The sequence below is a fragment of the Theropithecus gelada genome, chromosome 8 (assembly GCF_003255815.1).
Source record: "Theropithecus gelada isolate Dixy chromosome 8, Tgel_1.0, whole genome shotgun sequence".
NCBI lineage: Eukaryota > Metazoa > Chordata > Mammalia > Primates > Cercopithecidae > Theropithecus > Theropithecus gelada.
Window position 1 is genome coordinate 121769317 of NC_037676.1, and position 21545 is coordinate 121790861.

At 39.5% G+C, this 21545-nt stretch overlaps 1 protein-coding gene across 5 annotated transcripts in view; it reads right to left on the reverse strand.

Moving 5' to 3' along the window:
- Nucleotides 1-21545, reverse strand: part of ENPP2 (ectonucleotide pyrophosphatase/phosphodiesterase 2) — a 118190-nt gene that overhangs the window by 29008 nt on the left and 67637 nt on the right. For 3 of the 5 annotated variants that reach the window (XM_025393769.1, XM_025393770.1, XM_025393768.1), the window contains exons 10-15: nucleotides 15300-15365; nucleotides 14583-14655; nucleotides 7698-7806; nucleotides 4458-4583; nucleotides 973-1004; nucleotides 117-244 (exon numbers count right to left, since the gene is read on the reverse strand). In XM_025393769.1, the coding sequence (XP_025249554.1) occupies nucleotides 117-244; nucleotides 973-1004; nucleotides 4458-4583; nucleotides 7698-7806; nucleotides 14583-14655; nucleotides 15300-15365 (534 nt within the window). Of the gene's footprint in view, nucleotides 1-116; nucleotides 245-972; nucleotides 1005-4457; nucleotides 4584-7697; nucleotides 7807-9816; nucleotides 9973-14582; nucleotides 14656-15299; nucleotides 15366-21545 lie in introns of all 5 variants that reach the window. The other 2 variants (XM_025393767.1, XM_025393765.1) reach the window with 1 other exon arrangement.

Genomic DNA, 21545 nt, shown 5'->3' on the forward strand with positions numbered 1-21545 from the left:
AGTGAGATTTCCAACTGATATTTCCTTCAGCGATGACTAAGGATGATAAAATAGTTCCAGTTGCCAAAAGGGTGGTTGTGGAAATGAGAAACAGAAATAGCCCATATACCAGATACCTTGCAACATGCCATCTGCGTTCCACCAATAAATGGATATCCTCAATTCTTCTGTTGTTGGCGTAGTGCAAACGTTTGGGAAGGTGCTGTTTCAAGTAAGGCTTAAAGTGCTGATCCGGTTTTTTACACTGAAATAGAAATGGAAATCAGACTTTAGATGGAATGCCTTTTGGAAAAATTCTCACAAATTCTTTCTCTAGAAAGCTGAAGGAGATTTTAAGCCTAACTAAAGGTTAGTTCGTGAATAAATGAAATTTGTTTCTATCAAATAATGTACGCTGAAAACAAATAGATTCGAAAGAGATTAAGTAACCTTGGAGATGATATGACAGGCTATCCAAGAAGAGTTAGGAATTTTAAGATGCATTCCTGGCTTGTGAGACCATCGCTAAGAGCAATTCACACTCCTAGGCCTTTCCCAACTCCTTCAAGTCAAGTGGTTGAGGGCGGGGTGTCAGTGGGAGGCGAGGAGCACATAGGTTTAGGCTTATCTGGTTAGATGCTCTTGAGCTATTAAGGTTGCTACCCAGCATCCGGGAACAATGGAGCAGAGTGGGTGGGCAGTTCTGGTTCAGAGAAAGTAAAGATTTGTTTAATCATGAATGAATACTTCTCAGTTCTAACGGAAGGATCAGATAGTCTCCATTTGTATCACTGCCAAGACCATTAGGGAGCCTGCAGCTGACCACGGGCCAGAAGTTTTGAAAGCTCTTAAGGAAACAAATACACAGGATGGCAGGGCAGTGAGGAAAGTGTTCCTCCTGCCCCCCGCTGGGGGGAGTCACGCACGGGAGGGAGGCTGCTCCAGGGGCAGAGGCCTGGGGAGGGCAGAGGCGGGACAACTGGCAACACTTACCGTGAGATTGGCAATAATGGCTTTGGGGTCATCTGTTCAAAGAGAGGAGAAAGATTTCAGAAGAAATAACAATCTTTACCAAGAGAAATCGTTTATGCAGCAAGATATTCAGTTCTTTCTCCTTCCATCCCACAGAAGACTAACACTTTAGTGTTTTGTTTGAAAGATAAATAATTGTGTGTGGGTATTCAACATTTCAGTTATTGAAATGCAGCTAAGCAAGTGGAACAAATCCTACAGTAAACTGCCCTCCTAGGTCCAGTTCAGCTCTTCTGGAGGGAATTCCTCCTTCCATAGCACCAGGATACTGCTAGGTAAATTGCTTCTTATTTTAAGTTCCCCTTAATGGTTCCCCTCAAGACATAGTTTATTTGCAGTTTGACCTCAGGAACTAAACTGGGCATTTGGGGCTTTTAATGTAACTTATTATTTATCTGCAGATTTTTGAAACAAGTCTTCACCCACTTTAAGAATAAACTTCTAATCCATTGAGTTATTTTTTGAAAGAGAGTTTTGTTTCCCTAGTTATATCCCGGGCGTAATTACATAGGTAGCCGCACCTCTCCAGTCATAGACGCACACGTGCATGCACCTCCTTTGTTTTCAATAGCATCAAGTAAAAGATTTTAGTCAATACTCGGAACTAGCTGAAAGCAAAACTATGCAAACGATGGCTGTGCATAAACTGTGGACAGGATTATATTATCTGAAGCTCCCCTTTTGGGCGGAATGTGGGGAGAAAGAGGAGATTGTAGGTTGCTTGGATTTTGTTTTGTTTTCAGGAAGTTTGCTTCAGTATGTTATTACAGAATCAGCAGAAAACGAAAGTTGTGTTCAGAAGAGATAGCAACTATCACGAGGCAGCCCTCCCTGGCATCTAAATACCAGTGGAGTGGGCCTTATCTGTATCACGTGCTGCTGCATCCCTGGGCCTGTGCAGAGCAGACACTCAATACACATTTGTTAATAAATATTTGTTCATATTCATCAAAAATGCATGAATAAACTTGCCTTGGGGTATACATATACAGACTCCAAAGAGTATTTTCAGAATCTTAGTTCTAAAGCTTGAAAACCAAAACTAAAATGTGTATTCCATTGGCCTTAATTGCATCTCTTACTGGAAAGCAAATAAGTAATAATGAAATAAAAATAGCCCAGATAGATTTCATACTATGTACCTGTCTTTCTATAAGAGCTTTGCAGGTACCCGGACGCAGTGGCTCACGCCTGTAATCCCAGCACTTTGAGAGGCTGAGGTGGCCAGATCACAAGGTCAGGAGATCGAGACCGTCCTGGCTAACACAGTGAAATTCCGTCTCTACTAAAAATACAAAATTAGCCAGGCGTGGTGGCGGGCGCCTGTAGTCCCAGCTACTTGGGAAGCTGAGGCAGGAGAATTGCTTGAACCAGGGAGGCAGAGGTTGCAGTGAACCAAGATGGAGCCACTGCACTCTAGCCTGGGCAACTCAGCAAAACTCCGTCTCAAAAAAAAAAAAAAAGAGAGAGCTTTGCAGGCACTTTCTCTCTGGTCATTCACAGTAACCCTGGGAGGTAAATGCTGTTCAAATTCTCACTAAGCCAATGGGTTTTCAGAAGGAGGAGGAGTTGGCACTCTGGCACTCAAGCAATCCGACTGAGCAAGCCAGGCCTCATAAATTATATTCCTCAAAGGGACGAGATAGAGTAAGTTCATGGTCTTTGATAATGAAGAAAAGTAAATAGCATGTACTCAGATAAGTCCCAGAGAATTACTAGGAAATATCCAATGCCGGAGTCCATGCTGGGGACATCAATCCTTCAGTTCTGAAGAACTCATTCTTTTCAGGCTAACAGTCTTCATTTTGTGTGAACAAAGGGCAGTGGTTCAGCTATTCTGGCTTCAAATCTCAGACCTGCAACTTACTAACCACCATCCTTGAAGCTAGTACCTTCACCCCTCTCTGAGCCTTGATTTCTACTGTCTATAAAAGGGATAGTGACACTTATCACACAATGCTATTAAAATGATTAAATAAGTGTGTGTGTGTGTGTGTGTGTGTGTAAAGCTTACACTTTCCCATCTGGGATCAGCAGAGTCTCAGAAATAGTGGTATGACTAAGACACCATCATCATATCCAACCTTTATATAGCTTTGACTATGTGCTAAGCACTGATCTAAATTATGTAAACACAATCTCTTATTTAATCTTCCTAACAATCCTTACATTGTAGATGAGGAAGCAGAGGTACAGGGCGCTCACATGGTGAGTACCGAGCAGAGCTGAGATATGAACCCAGACATCTATGCCTGTCACCACCCCATGCTACTGTCTCCCACAAAATGAAACCACATTGGAAAGTGTTCTTGTAAGGTTCAAAGCTTTTCATCATTGATAGGTATGATTTCATGGGCCATGGGAAGTTTTTTTTTTCCCCTCCAAACCAACCTCCCTATTACATGTACTAATGTCAGAAATACTGTTAAAAATAGAGAAAATCTTTTTTGCATAGCCCTGAAGTGCAAATACTAAAATCAAGGGGCGCCATAGTGACTGTGTGCTGTCTAAGTGAGGGCAGAAAAGGGAGAACACAGGAGCAGGAAAGGTCATGGAGGAGAGAGGGCAGAAACACCCACATTTTGTTTATTTCACAACATTGCCTGGAGCTGACCTTGGAACAGTTCCATTTGTGTTGACTCAGGAACATAGTTAGGGAAAAACTTAATTTTCCAAAGCTGTAAGGTTGGTGTCAATGGTTTCTTAATCCCAAGGCTAAAAACCTTAAAGAATTTTTTTTTCAAAGTGTGACATAACCCCAAGAAAACTATGGACTTCTCAAAAGCTGGGTAGACAGCACCTAAAAATCTTAGTCCACAAATTAAGTTTGTATCAGTGGTAGATCATAACCGGAACATGTAAAACATAAGTGACAAGATTATTCCTGTTCATTTTTATTTCTAATCTTTCATCTGCCATTTCCCAAGGGCTTAATATATTTTCCTACTAGGTTCTACCGGTCATTTTTACAAAGAGAATGGGCTCTGTTCCACAAGGCTCCTAGGAACCCTCACAGTCCAAATGTGGTTCTTCCAACCCCTACACAGATCCTCTAGTTTTGGCTATAAAGGACCAGCCTGAACTTCTTATTGAAAAAAATCTTACTTTATAAACAGAAGTTTGCGGTCATGAACATGCTTCAAACTAAGTGCAATTTCCACATGATAAGAATAAGAGCAAATATTTATATAATGCTACTATGTGCCAGGAACCACTCTAAGCAATATGTATAGATTAATTTCTACAGATAGCTGCAGCATTTATCATTCCCATTTTTCAGAAGAAAAAACTGAGGCTTAGAGTTTAAATGACTTATTCAAGGTCACTCAGCTAAGTGGTAGCAGAGCCAGAATTTTTACCTAAGTATTTCAGCTTTAGAAAACAAGCCTTTACCTATTCCACTGTATTACCACTCTAACCACTTAATGTTTTAAGAATCAACTTACATTTAGCATTATTGCTAAATTTGGGTCGAATTCTTCCCAGAGTTCCAGGCACTAAAGTAATATCATCCACATTAGTTAAGTAATTACTCAAGAACTCAGTTCTATCACACGTGACATCTTCCATTCCTATGGGGAGGAAGAAAAAAGAGTATTTTCAGGTAATATTGAAATGAAAATCTTAACATAGACACTAAAGATAACATCAGGCATCTCTTTAGTTAGTTTTCAATAACTTAGTGGGAAGAGCCCGGACTTTTGAGATTTTTGTATTTGACTTTAAATGTTTTAAGGCTTCTCTGTATAATCTTTTCTCTGGACTTTTACTTAGCCATGTCATCTTGCAAGCACAGAAGGGTGAAAATACATTACCTCAATTACATTTTAAGCCATTCAGCCAGAACAGCAAGACAAAGGAAGTCACCATGATTTAAACAACAACAACAATAATAAACACAACTATTTACAGAGTCTTTATGAAAAATATCTATTCTTTTAAAAAAAAAAAAATCCTAGATTGCTTCAAACTCTTCCCAGTTGGGGGAGGCATAAATGGAATATACAGTTCTGTGTCTCTCACAAAATGGCATTTTCCAACTCTCTAATATATCTCCTGTCTTGAGTACATAATCACCAGTCCTCACTGTCTCCACTGGCGGCCTTGGATGTTACTGACAAAACAATACTGGCAACAAGAGATGAGAAAGAAAAATGTCAGTTCCAATGACCACCCAAACTGAAAAACAAAATAACATTGAAAACAAGTTGTAAACAATGTAATTAGTCAGAACTGAAAGCTAGCAACTAAAGCACAAGAAGGTTCTAGGTAGGGAATTTTTTAAAACAACAAATATTTCTCCTCCACCCCAAGATTTGTTGCGTGTCCCCATCAAGGAAAATTCCTTTATCAAAATGCTTTTATTTAAAACATTGTTGTAAACTCAAATCTTAGCATCATAGACTATGGAGGCTACTAGAGACCTTATTGAAATGTATGAGATGACCTGGAACGTTTTAATATATTGCTCAGTACAATTCAACATATGAATATTCTCTAATAGGGAAAATAATCCTGTTGGAGAATATTCATATATTCATATCCTGTAAAGGATATCCTAAGGTTTTAAAATAAGGAAATACAACCCAGAGTGCCCCAGATCTGGTAAAATTCAAATAATCACCTCCTGGGATCCCAGATCCAGAACCTTCCCTTGTTTAATACAAATTGGAATGAAAAGCAAGAAAAAACACATAGCATAAAGATTATATATCTTGCACTTTAACAGTTAAACCCTTAGGAAGAAAAATAGAGCAACGAAGAGCTGCTATGTTTTAGTACAATGTTCGCCCAGGAAGGGAAAGTACCCAAATACATATTAATAGAGGGCTGAAAGCCTCTCCCATTTGTTTTATTTCTAGGCAGTCCCTTATGGCACCCCAAATGTGAAAAATCTCCCTTACTTTTGAAGTCCATCAGGCACTGTGCTAAGTGCTCCTTAAGCATCATCAGCCTTCACTCTGCAGACTAACTTTGAGGAGGGGTGTTAATGTTCTCGCCTGACAGATGAGGAAACTGAGACTTGGAGAGGCCACAAAAGGTGTACAGTGTCATGTAGATGTTAAGTGACACAGTGCAATTTGAACTCCACTAAAATTCATTCTGACTCCAAAGACCATGCCCTAAAACACTAAACCATACCACCTTTTAAGAAAGAGGTGCTGTACACTTTGGGAGGCCAAGGTGGGCAGATCACCTGAGGCCAGGAGTTCGAGACCAGCCTGGCTAACATGGTGAAACCCCATCTCTACTAAAAATACAAAAATTAGCTGGGCCTGGTGGCAGGTGCCTGTAATCCCAGCTACTCAGGAGGCTGAGGCAGGAGAATCACTTGAACCCAGGAGGTGGAGGTTGCAGTGAGCCGAGATGGTACCATTGCACTCTACCTTGGGCGATGAGAGTGAAACTCCATCTCAAAAAAAAAAAAAAAAAAAAAAGAAGTGCTGTAGTTGTCCCAAACCAAATGGATCTGCTCATCTTGGAAGCCTGCACACTGATAAGCCAAGGTTTTAACCTACCCATGACTTTTACAATGCCTCAGCACATGACTCATTGGGACCCTTCTACTAAGACATCTGGCTCCAGCATGTGAGCAAATGCTCTTGACACCTCTGGGCAACTTAAATTGGATCAGCTTTGACGCATGCTCCAACTTCTCTGACCTGTGTGTAGCTCTCCACCAAGCCAAACGCATGGAGCGTGACTTTGCAAAGGGTTACATCTAGCCCACTCAAGAGGAGAAAATTAATCCCTTTAGCCTTTTTTTTTTTTTTTTTTTTTTTTTTCCTAATTTCTCATAGATCTTCTAGGACATTCTAGAAAGACCTTCAGGACCAGAGCTAGGAAGATTTGCCTGCCATTCTTAACAGAACTGCCAAAGAGTCAGCCAATTTTCATCTTCCAAACTCCACTAGAAGGGAGAAGCCCCAAATTCCAACGTTATTGTTTCAATCTAATAGTCCCGGAATACAGGAGACACTCTCTAGAACTGAGTCGCATGTCTCTGAGTCCCACCCCCCACCCAGCTCTATAGTCACATAATGTTTATGATGCTCTTGATCTCCTCAAAGAATTGGTCATAAATTTTTCTACTTCATAAAGTGATTTAGAAGAACTACTTCCTATAATGCTTCTTCCTCTCTTTATCACTCATCTGAATCACAGCAGGGCCTTCTGGTTTGGACCTTGACTTCCCTCGGTGGATTCAGGGAAATCATTTGACTTACATGCCACTTCTCTGACAAGAGTCCTATGTCTCTGCTTCTTTATCATATCTGGATGTATTTTTTAACCATATAAACTCCATGGGCTCCTTTTGGGGATGTGGCTGGCAGGGATGGGGATTATCACCTGATATGTCACATTCACATTCACAGAAGAAGCTATTAATATCACAAGGAAACTGTCTGCATTGCTTTAATAAGAGACAGATTTTTGTAGAAAGGTCTTTCCTGCAAATAACAGAAATATATAAGAAGTCCCAGCTTTTGATCAAAATGAACCCAGGGATCTCTCAGGTCATCTCATACTTTTGAATCATGACCTGATTTCTATCCCCATCTTAAAGAAAGGGGAAAGGAGGTTAAGAATGGAATCTTGGCTTCTAAGGGCAAGGATTCTTTTCCTCAATATGTTCAGAAACATTATCGATCTATCCTATTAGCAAAGAAAAAACAAAGCTTTACCATGGTCTCCTACAAAGATGACATTGACACACCGATGCAGTTTTAGTTGTTTCAGTCCATCCATTAATTGCCCCACAATTTTGTCAATTTCCCTCAGAGGATTTGTCATCTGGGAAAAAGAAGCAAGTTAGTCCCCACAGGGTTTTCTTTCTTTCCCTTTCAGTCTCTCATAGATCTTCTACCCCTAGAACATTTTGGAAAGAAAACTTCCGGCCCAGAGGCAGAGCTTTGTCTGGGGAGATTTACCTGCCATTCTTAATGGAAATCTGGTCTAAGCACATTATATTTGTATTCTTTTGAGAGAATTAAAACCTCTCCTCATCCAATCCCTTTAAAGATTCTTTGATATAAAAATGTCAAAAATATTGTTAATGAAAATTCTGTAAGAGATAAAATCACTTTCTAAAATGTGACAGCATCCTTTAAATCCAAGAGCTTTGATGACAGAAAGTCAGATGGACAGTTCCCTAAGTGAAATCACATTAGATTTTGAACCATGGCAAGAAGATAGACACTAAGTGAATGCAAAGCTGTCCTGAGGTTAAAATCATAACCTTCCACTGGATAATAAATTAGAATATCACTAATACAATGAGATCTATCTCGTTCTAAGTAATTTAAATGTTGGCGTCTGAAAGCAATAGATTCTTAACAGAAGAACCTATTCTAAGAAATAAATTATTACTTCTCACTTTAGTTCTTTTAAAGCTGATTTTGAGTGAAACAAGAATCTATAAGAGTCCTAACTTAAACAGAAATGAACCATGAGTTTGTTCTAGAAGGTTTCTTCTTTTTAACAAAATACGAAAACCCAATTCTTTCCTGAAGACCATTTCCAAAGCCTAAGAAACATTATCCATCTCTCATTTTCTTACTTCAAATGGAAGTTTCTAACAGCATGAATGTTCTCACATACTAGAGGCTCTCCGTCTCCCTTTCATCTTTAGCTGTGCAATGGAAAGATTTTTAAGAAACATCTCATCAGACAAAGAATAGAAAGATACAGGGAGTATATTTAGATGAAATTTTATGGCTTAGCTCACAGTCACATACATATATCCAAGATGATTAAGATAAGAACAGAAGGGATGTGAATATCATTTTTACTCAGACACATAATATCATCTTCCACTAGCATCTTCTCAGATGAATCAAGACCTTTCCTCTTATTATTTCATTAGGGAAATCAGGTGTAAACTTTTGTTTTATTCTTCATGACAGGAGTCAGTATTTCAAGTCCTATCCCAAGGAGGAAGTCACAGTTGAAAGTTTCAGAAAGAGATGTGTAATATAATCGGAAGGGACTAATAGGTGTGGAACAAAGTGGTATTTACTTCCGAGAAAATCATGCTCTCCTCGAAGATCTCTGTCTAGATAAAGAAATACCAAATGCACAACATGTTTTCATCTTTGGCAATGACTTATTTTCCTTTACTCAGCAGGATGACTCAGGTAAAATCCAGAACCTACTTCTTAGGGATCAGTTCAGAGGATCACAAATAAGATACTGCCTCAGAGGTATTCAAAGATTTTAGTAAAAGCAACAACCGACAGGCTCTTCTGAACATACTGGGAAGAGTAGACATTACTTGTGGAAATTACATACAACTCTATCCGCCCATTATTTTCTCTTTCTTTCTGTCTTAGCTATTTCCTTTTCTACAATCTACACCTTTTCTGATCTCTGAAGTTGCAGACCCCTAATCTAAGCCAACTTCCTATTGAGTTCTAATGCACATTGGCTTTGAGAATACTCCCTTTTACCTTGCAGGGTTGTTCTCAAGAACCAGGGCCACAAACCATGTGACTGATTCTGTGAATAAGCACAAACAAAACCAATCTTAATAGTCACTCCAGCTTAAATGTTAATACTAGTTTTAGGGCAACTAACGCTTTTAAAAAAAAGGATAAGACTTCTTTTTTTCTGTCATGTTGAGTTCAGGCAGTCTTCACATCACTGTTAACCTCTGAAGTACCACATTCTTCTGGACTCAAAGCCAAGGTCAACGCACCAGAGTTTTCTAAAACTTGCTCAGCCGATTTTCCAACCAAGGCACTGAAGGCAACCTTCAACTCAGACCTGCCCGCCACAAAGCTTTGGAACAATAGATAAACTTACTTTGTCCTGACGAGTTTCCGCAGCATAATGATCCATCCTATGTATTTTTCTTCTTCTTTTCTTTGGAGGAGCAACTGGTCTTTCCTGTCTCCTCTTAGGGGCAACTTTCCTCTTAGGTCTCTTAGCCGGAGTAAAAGGTGAGCCATAACTACTCTCCTGTACTGGCGGATAGAGATGGCTGGACTCAGAAGTCGTCTGTCCCTCTGAGTCACATATAAAGCTTACATTTTCCCATCTGGGATCAGCAGAGTCTCAGTTAGAATAACTAAGTCTCCTTAAGTGAGAAAAAATTGGAATGAGGGATGGATGCTTAGAGGAACTCCATGGAGAGAAGCCTCCTAAATTGATGTTGATGCTGCTGTCACAGCTTCTTCGCTGAGAACAAGAATCCAATTCAAGAAAATCTAGTCATGTGGGTTTCTTTTGGCTGATATTTGTGGATGTATGTGAAAGTGACATTAGACAAGCTCTGTATTCCATAACTCCTGCATTAGGGAGAGACTGGCTTTTGGTTATGAAAAGCTCTCCATTTATAAAGAACTAACTTAAAAGTAGGCCAAATACTAGCCACTTGGTCATTTCAAGATGACAATGAGGTTCATGTAAGTGTTTCCAATTCAGAATCTGACAGGCATCTTTCTGTTCACGCCAGCAAATATGTCAAAGCAACTGTCACCTTCATTGGCAAGGATCCAGTGAAAAATTTTAAAACCAAGGATGGAATGAAACATAAATAATAAGCAATCCTCCTTAATCATAAACGTACTCCCACAGATCAGGATTTTCAGCAGGAGAGAACTCACTGACAACTGAGGTTTTTAGTACAGAGGAACTTTAAGTTAAAGTCTCTTTTAAAATTAGGTAAAATCTAAAAAGTCATCAAAAAGTCATCTCTTTTTTGTCTTGGTATATACAGACCAAGAAAGAGTCTACTTGTACTCTTGCTATCAGAAACCTGCTTTTAAGGGGAGTTGCATGCTATGGATTTTGTTTTGAAAATCCAGAGAGCAGTAAAGTCGACACATAAACTGAAGATAACCTTTTGGGATTTCCAAATGCTGGAGGAAAAACAGGCCCCTGATTTGCTGATGGTGCAAAGGTGAATTAAAGCAGCAAGCCTTGCTGTCTACCTCACTGACTTCTCTCGGGAGGACTGTCTTGAGAGCCATTCAGATGCAGGAAGGGGCAGGAGGAGGAACAATGTTAGTGTATCCAAGAAGGGGAACATCTGCCATGCGATTTCACTGTTTCCAGGGCAAGCCACGGCAAAGGCACTTCTGTTTCTGTCTCATCCTCTCTCTCCGCTAGAGCGATCAAAAGACAGCCCCAAAGACTTTGGTTTTGTTTGTTTGTTTTTTAATGCTCCTAGTTTTAGGCAAATCTCCATAAGAAAAGCAGCAAAAGTAAAAGAGGATTTTCCATTTCATGGTCACTGAATACATTCTGCTAGCGTTCAAGTCGGCCCATCAAACTCTATGCCATTTGCAAGAGACCTCAACATTCCAAAGACTCCAAAGGTGAGCCCTTCCGATTGCAGCAGGTTAGAGGAGCAGAAGAGTAGGGTTTAGTCAAACTGGGTTTTCATCCAGTGATTATATTGCATGTATTTCCTTCTTCAAATGTTAGAGGTAGATGAGAGCTAAGTTTTCACTGACCAGCCATACTTTAGCCTGAATTTAGAAATTTTAGCCTAAGGTTATTAAGAGGATGGGAGGTACAGGTGCAAATTTCCCTGCATTTCAGGATACTTTGCCATCTGAAGGTAGAGACTAGCCAGCCAAAGCTCTGACTCTAGGCCCGGAAGAGCAGCGGAACAAGGGGTCACAGAAAAAGCATAGAAGGTCAAAAAGAAAAAGATTGCGCCAATAATCAAAAGCAAGCATATTTTTTAACATTCACCATTACACTCTGAAACCAGGAGCAATACACCATTTCTTGAAGCTATTAGCTCAATGTTTGGTCATCTCATTTAATAGCTTTTGAGAATCATCCTGAAAAAATGTGTACTCAAATATTTAGCAAATAAAGCACAAATTTCAACGGAATTCATCTTATTGTAGCATATAGCATTTTGCTAGTGAAAATCATTTCAATGAAATTTCAAGTATGTTATTTTCTTACATGTAAAAGATATGTTACTGATTTTAAAATAATCTTTCAACCAGTATGTTATAATCTTTTCATGTATAATAAGTGTAAATAATGATATATAGGTAGGCATATAGGATACATAGGTATATAAAACAATTAGCTTACAATAGAAGAGAACTTTTGCTGACTTGCTTTGGTTTCATGTTTTAAAAGTGTAAACAATTTTGTTTTTCTTTCAGTTAAAATAAGATTCCTAGAACTAGATGAGAAATAATTGAAATCTGAAAATATCCTTTCCCTTATGAGAAGAAAATGACCAGGTTATCAGATTACCATTACTGAAGATATACTCCAAGATACCCAATTGGAATGAGGGATGGATGAGTTTACCCAGTAGACATACGAAAATACCCTAGCTGCAAGAAGTAGTAATACTGAAAAAAAACATAACATGAGTACTTTCAACTCTTAATTCAAAGGTACTATAGGAAAAATCTCTGTTTATATATTTATGAGCAACCCTGGGCATAGAAAAATTATTATAGGAAATTAAAGCATCCTGTATCCTGCTTCATTTATTGCTACTCAGTACTTTCAAAAAAAGTGTTTGTTTCTTAATTCACACAAACATATACTTTCATGTATGTAATTGTAACTGAACTACACGTATTAGAAACCTAAAGATGTTTACTGATTAAGAACATTTATCATCAAGCCATATAACTTTTAAAGTTTGAGTTATACCTCACTTGTATTATTAAAAGCCAACTTTTGCCATAAATAAAATGTTCTGTATAATTTGAACATAGTTATTAACTGACCACTTTGCTTATCTCCTGGACTGAAGGAGGGTTAAATGGTTCCATGGAAGGGACTGTGGTCTGGGAGTCAGAAGTTCTGTGGTGCTGTCTTCAAATTCTCTACTTAGCAGTCAAGCGAAAGTACCAGAGTCCTACTTTTAAAAGAATGGCTATACCAATCCCTGTTTTGCTTACCCCACAGGTTCTTTGAGGGGATATTATTACCCAAGAAGTCAAACTTTTAAGTAGGGAACATGGAACTGCTTAGGTGTTTTGTTTTGTTTTGTGAACATTTTGATAAAATGTGGTTCCTTTTGTTCCCTTTAGGTGAATCTCCAAGAAAGTCATCCTAAAGATAAAACAGCCATTCTTCCTTAGGTGTTGTTTACCGGCATCGTGCATGCAGATGTTTATCTCGTTTTATCATTTGTGTTTCACAATCATACAAGACGGGTTAAACTTCAAAGGGACAGAAAAAGAGCATCTGACTTATATAAGTTTAATGATTTAAGACAAACTAAGAATGGTTTTACGTAGCTATTAGTTACTAGTGCTTAAATAAATCACCTCTGCATTGATCCCAAAGCATTCAGAAACACTTATGACTCCTTGGTTACATGCTGCAATTTGTCAAAAATACTTAAAGCAAGATATGTTTACCTGTAGCTCTAATTCATCTGAAAACAATGAACGTAATTATAGTCAGCAGTATGCTATGGGTTACTAGGCTACTTAAATATTTAAAAATACGTAAAAGTTTAGATTTGCAAACTCCATCGTATTTTTTACTATCTATGCTGAAATGTGGGAATGTTTCTAGCCATTCCTTTCCCACCTTCTGAATTTGAAATTATACTGGATACTACCCTACAGATTGCCTTCCACGATGATGGCTGAGTCTTTGATAAAAATATGTCACCCTCGGCTGGGTGTGGTGGCTCATGCTTATAATCCCAGCACTTTGGGAGGCCAAGGCAGGTGGATCACCTGAGGTCAGGAGTTCGAGACCAGCCTGGCCAACATGGCAGAAACCTGGCTCTACTGAAAATACAAAAATTAGCCAGGTATGGTGGTGCACGCCTGTAATCCCAGTTACTTGAGAGGCTGAGACAGGAGACTCACTTGAACCTGGGAGGCAGAGGTTGCAGTGAGTCAAGATCGCACCACTGCACTCCAGCCTAGGTGGTAGAGCAATACTCCATCTCAAAAAAAAATTTTAAAAAACTCACCCTGCTCTGAATAAGCAGATTCGTTTAGCGGTATATTTCTCTCGAGAATTTACGTTACTTTGGGGGATGATGAATATGTTAATATCTTGAGTGTGGTGACAATTTCACAGTATATATACCTCTGCCAAAATGTATTAAATTCAAAAGGGTCCATTACCATAACTTATGCCAGATTGACTGGATTATATCTGCTAAGGTTATTGGAGGCGCTGAGCTGATCTACCCTCTCTAAATTGCCTAATCATTTAAGGGTGCTGAAATTCATTTACAATGTTCTGTATTGCAGGTTTCATCTCAAGATTTTTTTCCATGCCTATCCCATTGAAGGCAAATGCCAACCCTTCCTGACTGTTCACCCTCCAACTGACGCTCACAAGACTAGAATATACCCCATTTCCTGTTAACATTAAGTTCAGGATATATTATTATTTAAATATCAAAGCAATCTGAAATGAAGCTCCTATAAGAGAAACGGGTAGTTTTAAGATTTTGAAAAAAATATTTTTAGTCCTGTAGTTATTTGACTTTGCGTAAACCTTGTAGATACAAACATCCGTCCAGACTTTATACAAATCCTGAAATAAGGTCAGTAGGTCAGGTAGCCCAGGGCCAAAGGTTCTTCTCAGGCAGATGCTAAACCACTAACCTCAGGGCCGAAAGGGCCATATTTGTGTCCAGAGAAATCAGGTTGTTCAGAATAGAAGGCATAGACCGAAGGCCTATAAGAAAATTGGAAGGTTCAGAATCTCTCCTAAACCACACGTAACAAAAAATATCACATATTTTTTAAAAACACACTTTTAAAAAATGTTCTCAAGTTTAATTTATCCTTTAACTACTATTCATATTAGCATGGAAAACTTTTTTTTTTTCCTATTGCTTCTATGACCACCACCCCACCTGTGGTAACTGCCTGGAACCACCTTCAGGACTCAAAAGTCACAAAGGAAAACTTGAACATGTACTCGGGTCCTTGACCCTCAAGGTAACAGAGCCTGGTGGTAATTCACATGGGCTGTGCAATCCGAAGCCTGAAAGAACAACTAACTCCATTACAGACAAGCGTCTCTCTTGATACTTCTGCAATCCTTGGGATGCTGCTGGTTCATTTATCAAAGCCAGAAACTTCCTTCGGCTCTGCTGTAGTGGACAGAATTAATAGCTGCAGTAATCCAGTAATTAAATGGACCCAATAACCAAAGTCTATTGTATCCTTCTTAGGGAAGTAACACTTAAGGCTAAGAACCACAAAACTTTTAATTCCAAACATTGGCTGTGCTTCTATTCCACAGTCTAGTGTTTCATGCAATTCTAAGTTAAGATGGAAATGTACTGAAGAAAGAAGAAAGAGAGAAACAAATACCTCTCACTGTCTGGCAGGGTGAGCCACTGCAATATGGTTAATATTCTCCGCTCGTGAGGGATGACACTGGAGGGTAAAAGCAAGCAAAGCATGTTGTTAGGTTTCATTTCCACAAACTCAAGCCTAATGAGTGCTTGCTCTTGCACCCAGGCCAAATGCTCTCTATTTACCACCATCTGTTTTCACTTCATTTGTAGTAAAAGGCCCTCTTTCAAATTAGCGTTTAAACTACTATTTCCATTTGCAACATATTACGTTGCTCAACCTCTTCCACAGAAGACTACACTGGAAACTCTGATTCACAGTCAAAATGAGGAACCTGTCTTGCTAATCAGAAACTCCACTACAAGCAGAGAGGACCCTGGTTTCAGAATCATTGTCATTTATTCTGTCGAGCCTTTAGCTGTGGCCATAAAGGGGTCAGTACTTACATCCCCAATCCGCCTCTTGTTGGCAGTGTGACCTCTCTTGACCTCTTGGTCTCAGTTTACTCATCGGTAAGATAAAGCTAACAACAAAGGACACTGTACAGCTTGGTTGTAAGGATGAAATGAAACAAGACAAGGAAAGGGCATGTCCAGTGCCTAAGACACAGTAAGTTCTTTAAAAACATATTTTTATTAATGATCATAGTTGGTCATCATTCTCCCCCTAAATAACAGTATGACTTTAGAAATATTATCTAACCTGAAACTTGAAGTTCCTCCTCTATAAAATAATGGGTTAGGGAAGGTATTCTTGCCATTTTCTTGCAGCCCTACGAAAATCTACCAAGAATAGGCTGGGTGCAGTGGCTCATGCCTGTAATCCCAGCACTTTGGGAAGCCGAGGCAGGCAGATCACCTGAGGTCAGGAGTTCAAGACCTGCCTGACCAACATGGGAAAACCCCATCTCTACTAAAAATACAAAATTAACCAGGCATGATGACACATGCCCGTAATCCCAGCTACTTGGAAGGCTGAGGCAAGAGAATCGCTTGAATCTGGGAGGCAGAGGTTGCAGTGAGCCAATATTGCACCATTGCACTCCAGCCTGGGCAACAAGAGTGAAATTCTGTCTCAAAAAAAAAAAAAAAAGAATAGGCACATATAATTAAGAGACTGACAAAAAGGGTATAATCTTCATCCACAATGACTTTTGTGTTTAAGTTTCTTTCCTCTGTTGAAATATAATTACCCTAAGTCTGGCACTAGCTTTAAGGGCTCTAAGGGCTCGCAGCTAACATGACAGTACTGCATCCCAGGCTGAGTTACATTAAGATGCTCACAAGCTGAGAGATAGCTTTAGTCAGGGGAAATTCATCCACTCTTTCCCAACAGGGACCTCAAAATGCGTTTTCACTCCCCCATCCAAGACCAGGCTTTAGAGGCATGTTCGTGATGAATTCAAACTAAAGCACAAGTTTAAATGTGGTCAGGAAAAATTATTGTGGAACATTGGTGAGCCATTTAAACTTTTACTCTCAGTGGACATGAGCAGTGAGAGAGCTGGGAGAACGATAAATCCTCAAGCAGGGGCTCTCATCAAGTGGTCTCTCTGCCTCCCCCATCACCATCCAGCTTACAGGGATTTGTCATTCCCCAGGCATCCTCTCTTTCTGGAACTATCACACAAGACCAGAAAATCATGTGTGCCATAAAATGAGTCCAAATTTAAACATATCCCAATGCTATTGGATAAATGTGACCCTGTCCATTATATCCTGTAATTGAATTAGAAATAGGCAGAGCAAAGCTAGGTTAATCACTTAAGGAATTTAATTCTTCAGCTTTAGAAATCCTTTGTATCTAAGCAAAATAATTGCATACTTTGAATTCTTTCCTAAGTTAAAAAAAAAAAGAGTGAATGCCAGAGCCTTTTCATTTTACCTTATTTCACTACCTGTCTAAAACCTGCTTTATTTTACGTAATTGGTGTTAAGCCACAGAAATGGGGCCCTAATGAATCCACTTTTAATACTAATGGAAAAATACAAACTAACAGAATCTGTGTCAAGCTCAGAATGCTCACCCCTGAATGCCCTCGTTGGATGGGGTACTTGAACAATGGTAGACAGGGAATTAAAAGCGCCAGCTATGAGGCCAGAGTGCTTGGGTTTGAATCCTGACTCCAGTAAATGCTGGTGATAAGACTAGGCAAGTTATCTAAACTTTTGATACCTCTGGAAAACGAGGACAATAATAGTAGTACCTATCTCATAAAGTTGTTGTGAAGTTGAAAAGAGAATACATTTAAAGCATTTAGAATAGTGCTGGGCACATAGAAAGGGTTTAGGAAAATGTTAGCTTTTATTGTTATATACTGAATTTATAGGTCCACGGAGATGATATCATCATTCACAAAATATTTGTTAAGGGTATATTGGGTTTAAGGCATTTGTGTAAACATAAATAAAGATATTCCTACCAAAAACACTATTATGGAGGAGTCGCCGTTTTGCTTGGAGAAAGATAAGCAAGCTATTATTCTTTTCTGGGCAGGGGCTGATTGTGTTTGTGTTAAGAAAATACGATGAGGATGCTGGAGGTCTGAGTAGCCATTCTACCTCTGACCTTAGGTGCAACATTTAACCTCTCTAGGCCTTAGTGTTCTAATCTCTCTCTCTCTCTTTCTTTTTTTTTTTTTTGTTGTTGTTGTTGTTGTTGTTGAGATAGAGTCTTGCTCTCTCGGCTCATTGCAACCTCCACCTCTCCGGTTCAAGTGATTCTCCTGCCTCAGCCTCCAAGTAGCTGGGATTAAAGGTGCCTGCCACCACGCCCGTCTAATTGTTATATTTTTAGTAGAGACAGGGTTTCAGCATGTTGACCAGGCTGGTTTTGAACTCCAGACCTCAAGTGATCCACCCGCCTCGGTCTCCCAAAGTGCTGGGATTACAGGCATGAGCCACTACACCCGGCCTCTAATCTCTTAAATGAGGAGTTGGGCAAGGTTGTCCCTAAGTTTCCTAGGAGTTCTAGGTTATCTTTATGAAATAGCCTCAGAGACCAAAAGGACATGGCCCTTAGCCAATAGTGTTTCAAATATTCAAATACCATACACAGACAGCACAAATAAATCTGACCAAGAAAGAGCAAAAAAAGAAATAGGGTACATGTTGCTGTCTTCACCACCACTGATTGATGGAGAATTTGTCGTGAGACCAAGTATATTAGACATGGCCAAAAAAAAAAAAAGACTAAATTAAGTATTTACTAGTAAAGGGGAGCAAATTACCTTAAGACACATATAGCCTTTGTCTAGTCAATGTTGAAAGACAGAACGTGAATAAGAAAACAAATACCATTTATTAGTTATTCTCTATGTACCAGTACCCTAATAAGCATTTTATTTGTTTTATTTATTTATTTATTTTTTGAGACGGAGTCTCGCTCTGTCGCCCAGGCTGGAGTGCAGTGGTGTGGTCTCGGCTCACTGCAAGCTCCGCATCCCGGGTTCACGCCATTTTCCCGCCTCAGCCTCCTCAGTAGCTGGGATTACAGGCACCCACCACCACCGGCTAATTTTTTGTATTTTTAGTAGAGACCGGATTTCACTGTGTCAGCCAAGAGGGTCTCAATCTCCTGACCTCGTGATCTACCCACCTCGGCCTCCCAAAGTACTTGGATTACAGGCGTGAGCCACCACACCCAGCCTGTTTTATTTTTGAGACAGGGTCTCACTCTGTTGCCCAGGCTGGAGTGCAGTGGTGCCATCTCAGCTCACTGCAGCCTCAACCTCCTCGGGCTTGGTGATCCTCCCACCTCAGCCTCCCAAGTAGCTGGGACTATAGGCATGTGCCACCATGCCTGGCTAATTATCGTATATTTTGTAGAGACAGGGTTTTGCCATGTTACCCAGCTTGTTCTCAAACTCCTGTGCTCAAGCGATCCACCTGCCTCAGCCTTCCAAAGTGCTGAGACTACAGGCATGAGCCACCATGCCTGGCATAAGCATTTTAAATATGTTAGCTCATTGCATCTTTGCAACATCCCATGATGAAGATACTATATATATATATGTATTTTATATATACATATATAAATATATATACTATATATAATATGCATAGATAAATATATAGTATATATATACACTTTTTTTTTTTTTTTTTTTTTGGAGACAGAGTTTCACTCTTGTTGCCCAGGCTGGATTGCAATGGCATGATCTCAGCTCACCAAAACCTCTGCCTCCCAGGTTCAAGCCATTCTCCTGCCTCAGCCTCCCGAGTAGCTGGGATTACAGACACGCGCCCCAATACCTGGCTAATTTTTTTTTTTTTTTTTTTAGGAGAGACTAGGTTTCTCCATGTTGGTCAGGCTGGTCTCGACTCCTAACCTCAGGTGATCTGCCTGCCTCAGCCTCCCAAAGTGCTGGGATTACAGGTGTGAGCCACCACACCCGGCTGAAGATACTATAACTTTTATTTGCAGATGAGGACATGGATTTGTTGAGAGATTAAATCACTAGTCCAAGGTCACCAATCTAATAAGCAGCCAAGCTGGGATGAGAATGAACGTAAACAATCATACATAGTGGGAATTACTGTCTTTGAACATGAATTGGCACAAAAGAATGGAGCATCAGCCGAAGATTATTTCGGAATGAAATACTATCATTAAAAAGCAAGACTAATTCTAGGTTGCAGTACAGAACCATGTTAAAAATATGGCCTTCAAAGTCTAAGTCTATGGTTTGAATCAGATTCTAAATTTTTTTAAGTTTTCAGAATATACACTGTGTAGATTTCCTTGACATATATATTCTCTTAACTGAAAGTGTGATCTTATTTTTTAAAGTTGTAAAATGCTTCAAAAAAAAAGGGAAAAAAAATGAATCCAAGTCACTTTCAGGATACAGAGATAAAATAATAGTCTGAGAAGCAAATGAAAGCTACAGACATCTTTGGAGCATACAAAAGCCACCTTCTTATAAGTGGTTTCAAATGGGTGGAGAAAATTGCCATTCAAAACCAGAACACTGGGCCTTTTCAATGAGGCTTTGCAGCAGTTTCAGGGGGGCAAAGGTGGGGACTCAGTATTAATTATGTTGTTGGCTACTCTCCATTCTGCCAGGCAAATATGTTACAGAGCAGAAGAAATTACTTCTATAAGCATCTATGACAGTCAAGAGTTAAAGAAATGTCAGGCATAGGATAACATTGGTAAATCAACATGCTGTTTATATTAAGCAGTATCATTTCTAACCTACCTACACTTACTTTTCAACTCAGAAACCTCTTTAGAAAAAAAAAAAAAAAGAAAGAAATCTTTTAAAGAGACGCTCTGTGCTAGATTCAAATCACCAAATCCGATTTCAGTTTAGCCCTTCAAATCTGAAAAAGCTACTTTTATTTCTGATTTTAGAGAATATAGACAGTACCGTTCTGGATTAATTTGAGCCTGCGATGGCTCTCAGCACACTGCTATTATAGAATAGTCAGATTTTTGTTAGGCATAGAGGCAAATATGGAAACAGCTTTAGGTGGTTTAAAAAAAAAAAAGATGGAAAGAACATCTCAGTGGGAACAAAATCCCCGTGAAAGTTGAAACAGATTCCTTTTCTTACTAAGGAACCTTAAAAATCATCAACATGTTGATACTTTTATTAGGTAAGATTCATCTTAAGGCTTATGAACATTAACTCCTTAATCCCCCATCACTTCTTTAGGGATGGGAAGGAGCCCCATTTTCTTATTAGAAAAATCCTGGAGTTCAGTGGGAAAATGAAGTGAAAATAGAGGCTTCCTCTCGGCCTCCTGTCTGGAACTTTCAATCTCTAGACCACTCCATCGGCTCCCCAGAGGCCTGAGGTCATCTAGATTTTTTTAAGTTGTGAACCAAAATAAATATAATATGTTCTCATATATTTATAGAAAATGATAAGGAAAGCCACTGCCATAAACAGTCTAAGAGAAATATGCATGTCCTAGATGGCAAGTTACCAAAAACCTACAGACAGGAATAGAAAAATCTAAAGGACATCCAGAAGAAGGAGAGACCATCTTACTTACATTCTGTTAAGAGAGGATGGGGCCAGGCATGGTGGCTCATGCCTGTAATCCCAGCACTTTGGGAGACAGAGGTGGGCGGATCATGAGGTCAGGAGTTTGAGACCAGCCTGGCCAACATGGTGAAACCCTGTCTCTACTAAAGATACAAAAAATTAGCTGGGAGTGGTAGCAGGCACCTGTAATTCCAGTTACTCAGGAGGCTGAGGGGAGACCCGTTTGAACCCGGGAGGCCAAGGTTGCAATGAGCCAAAATCAC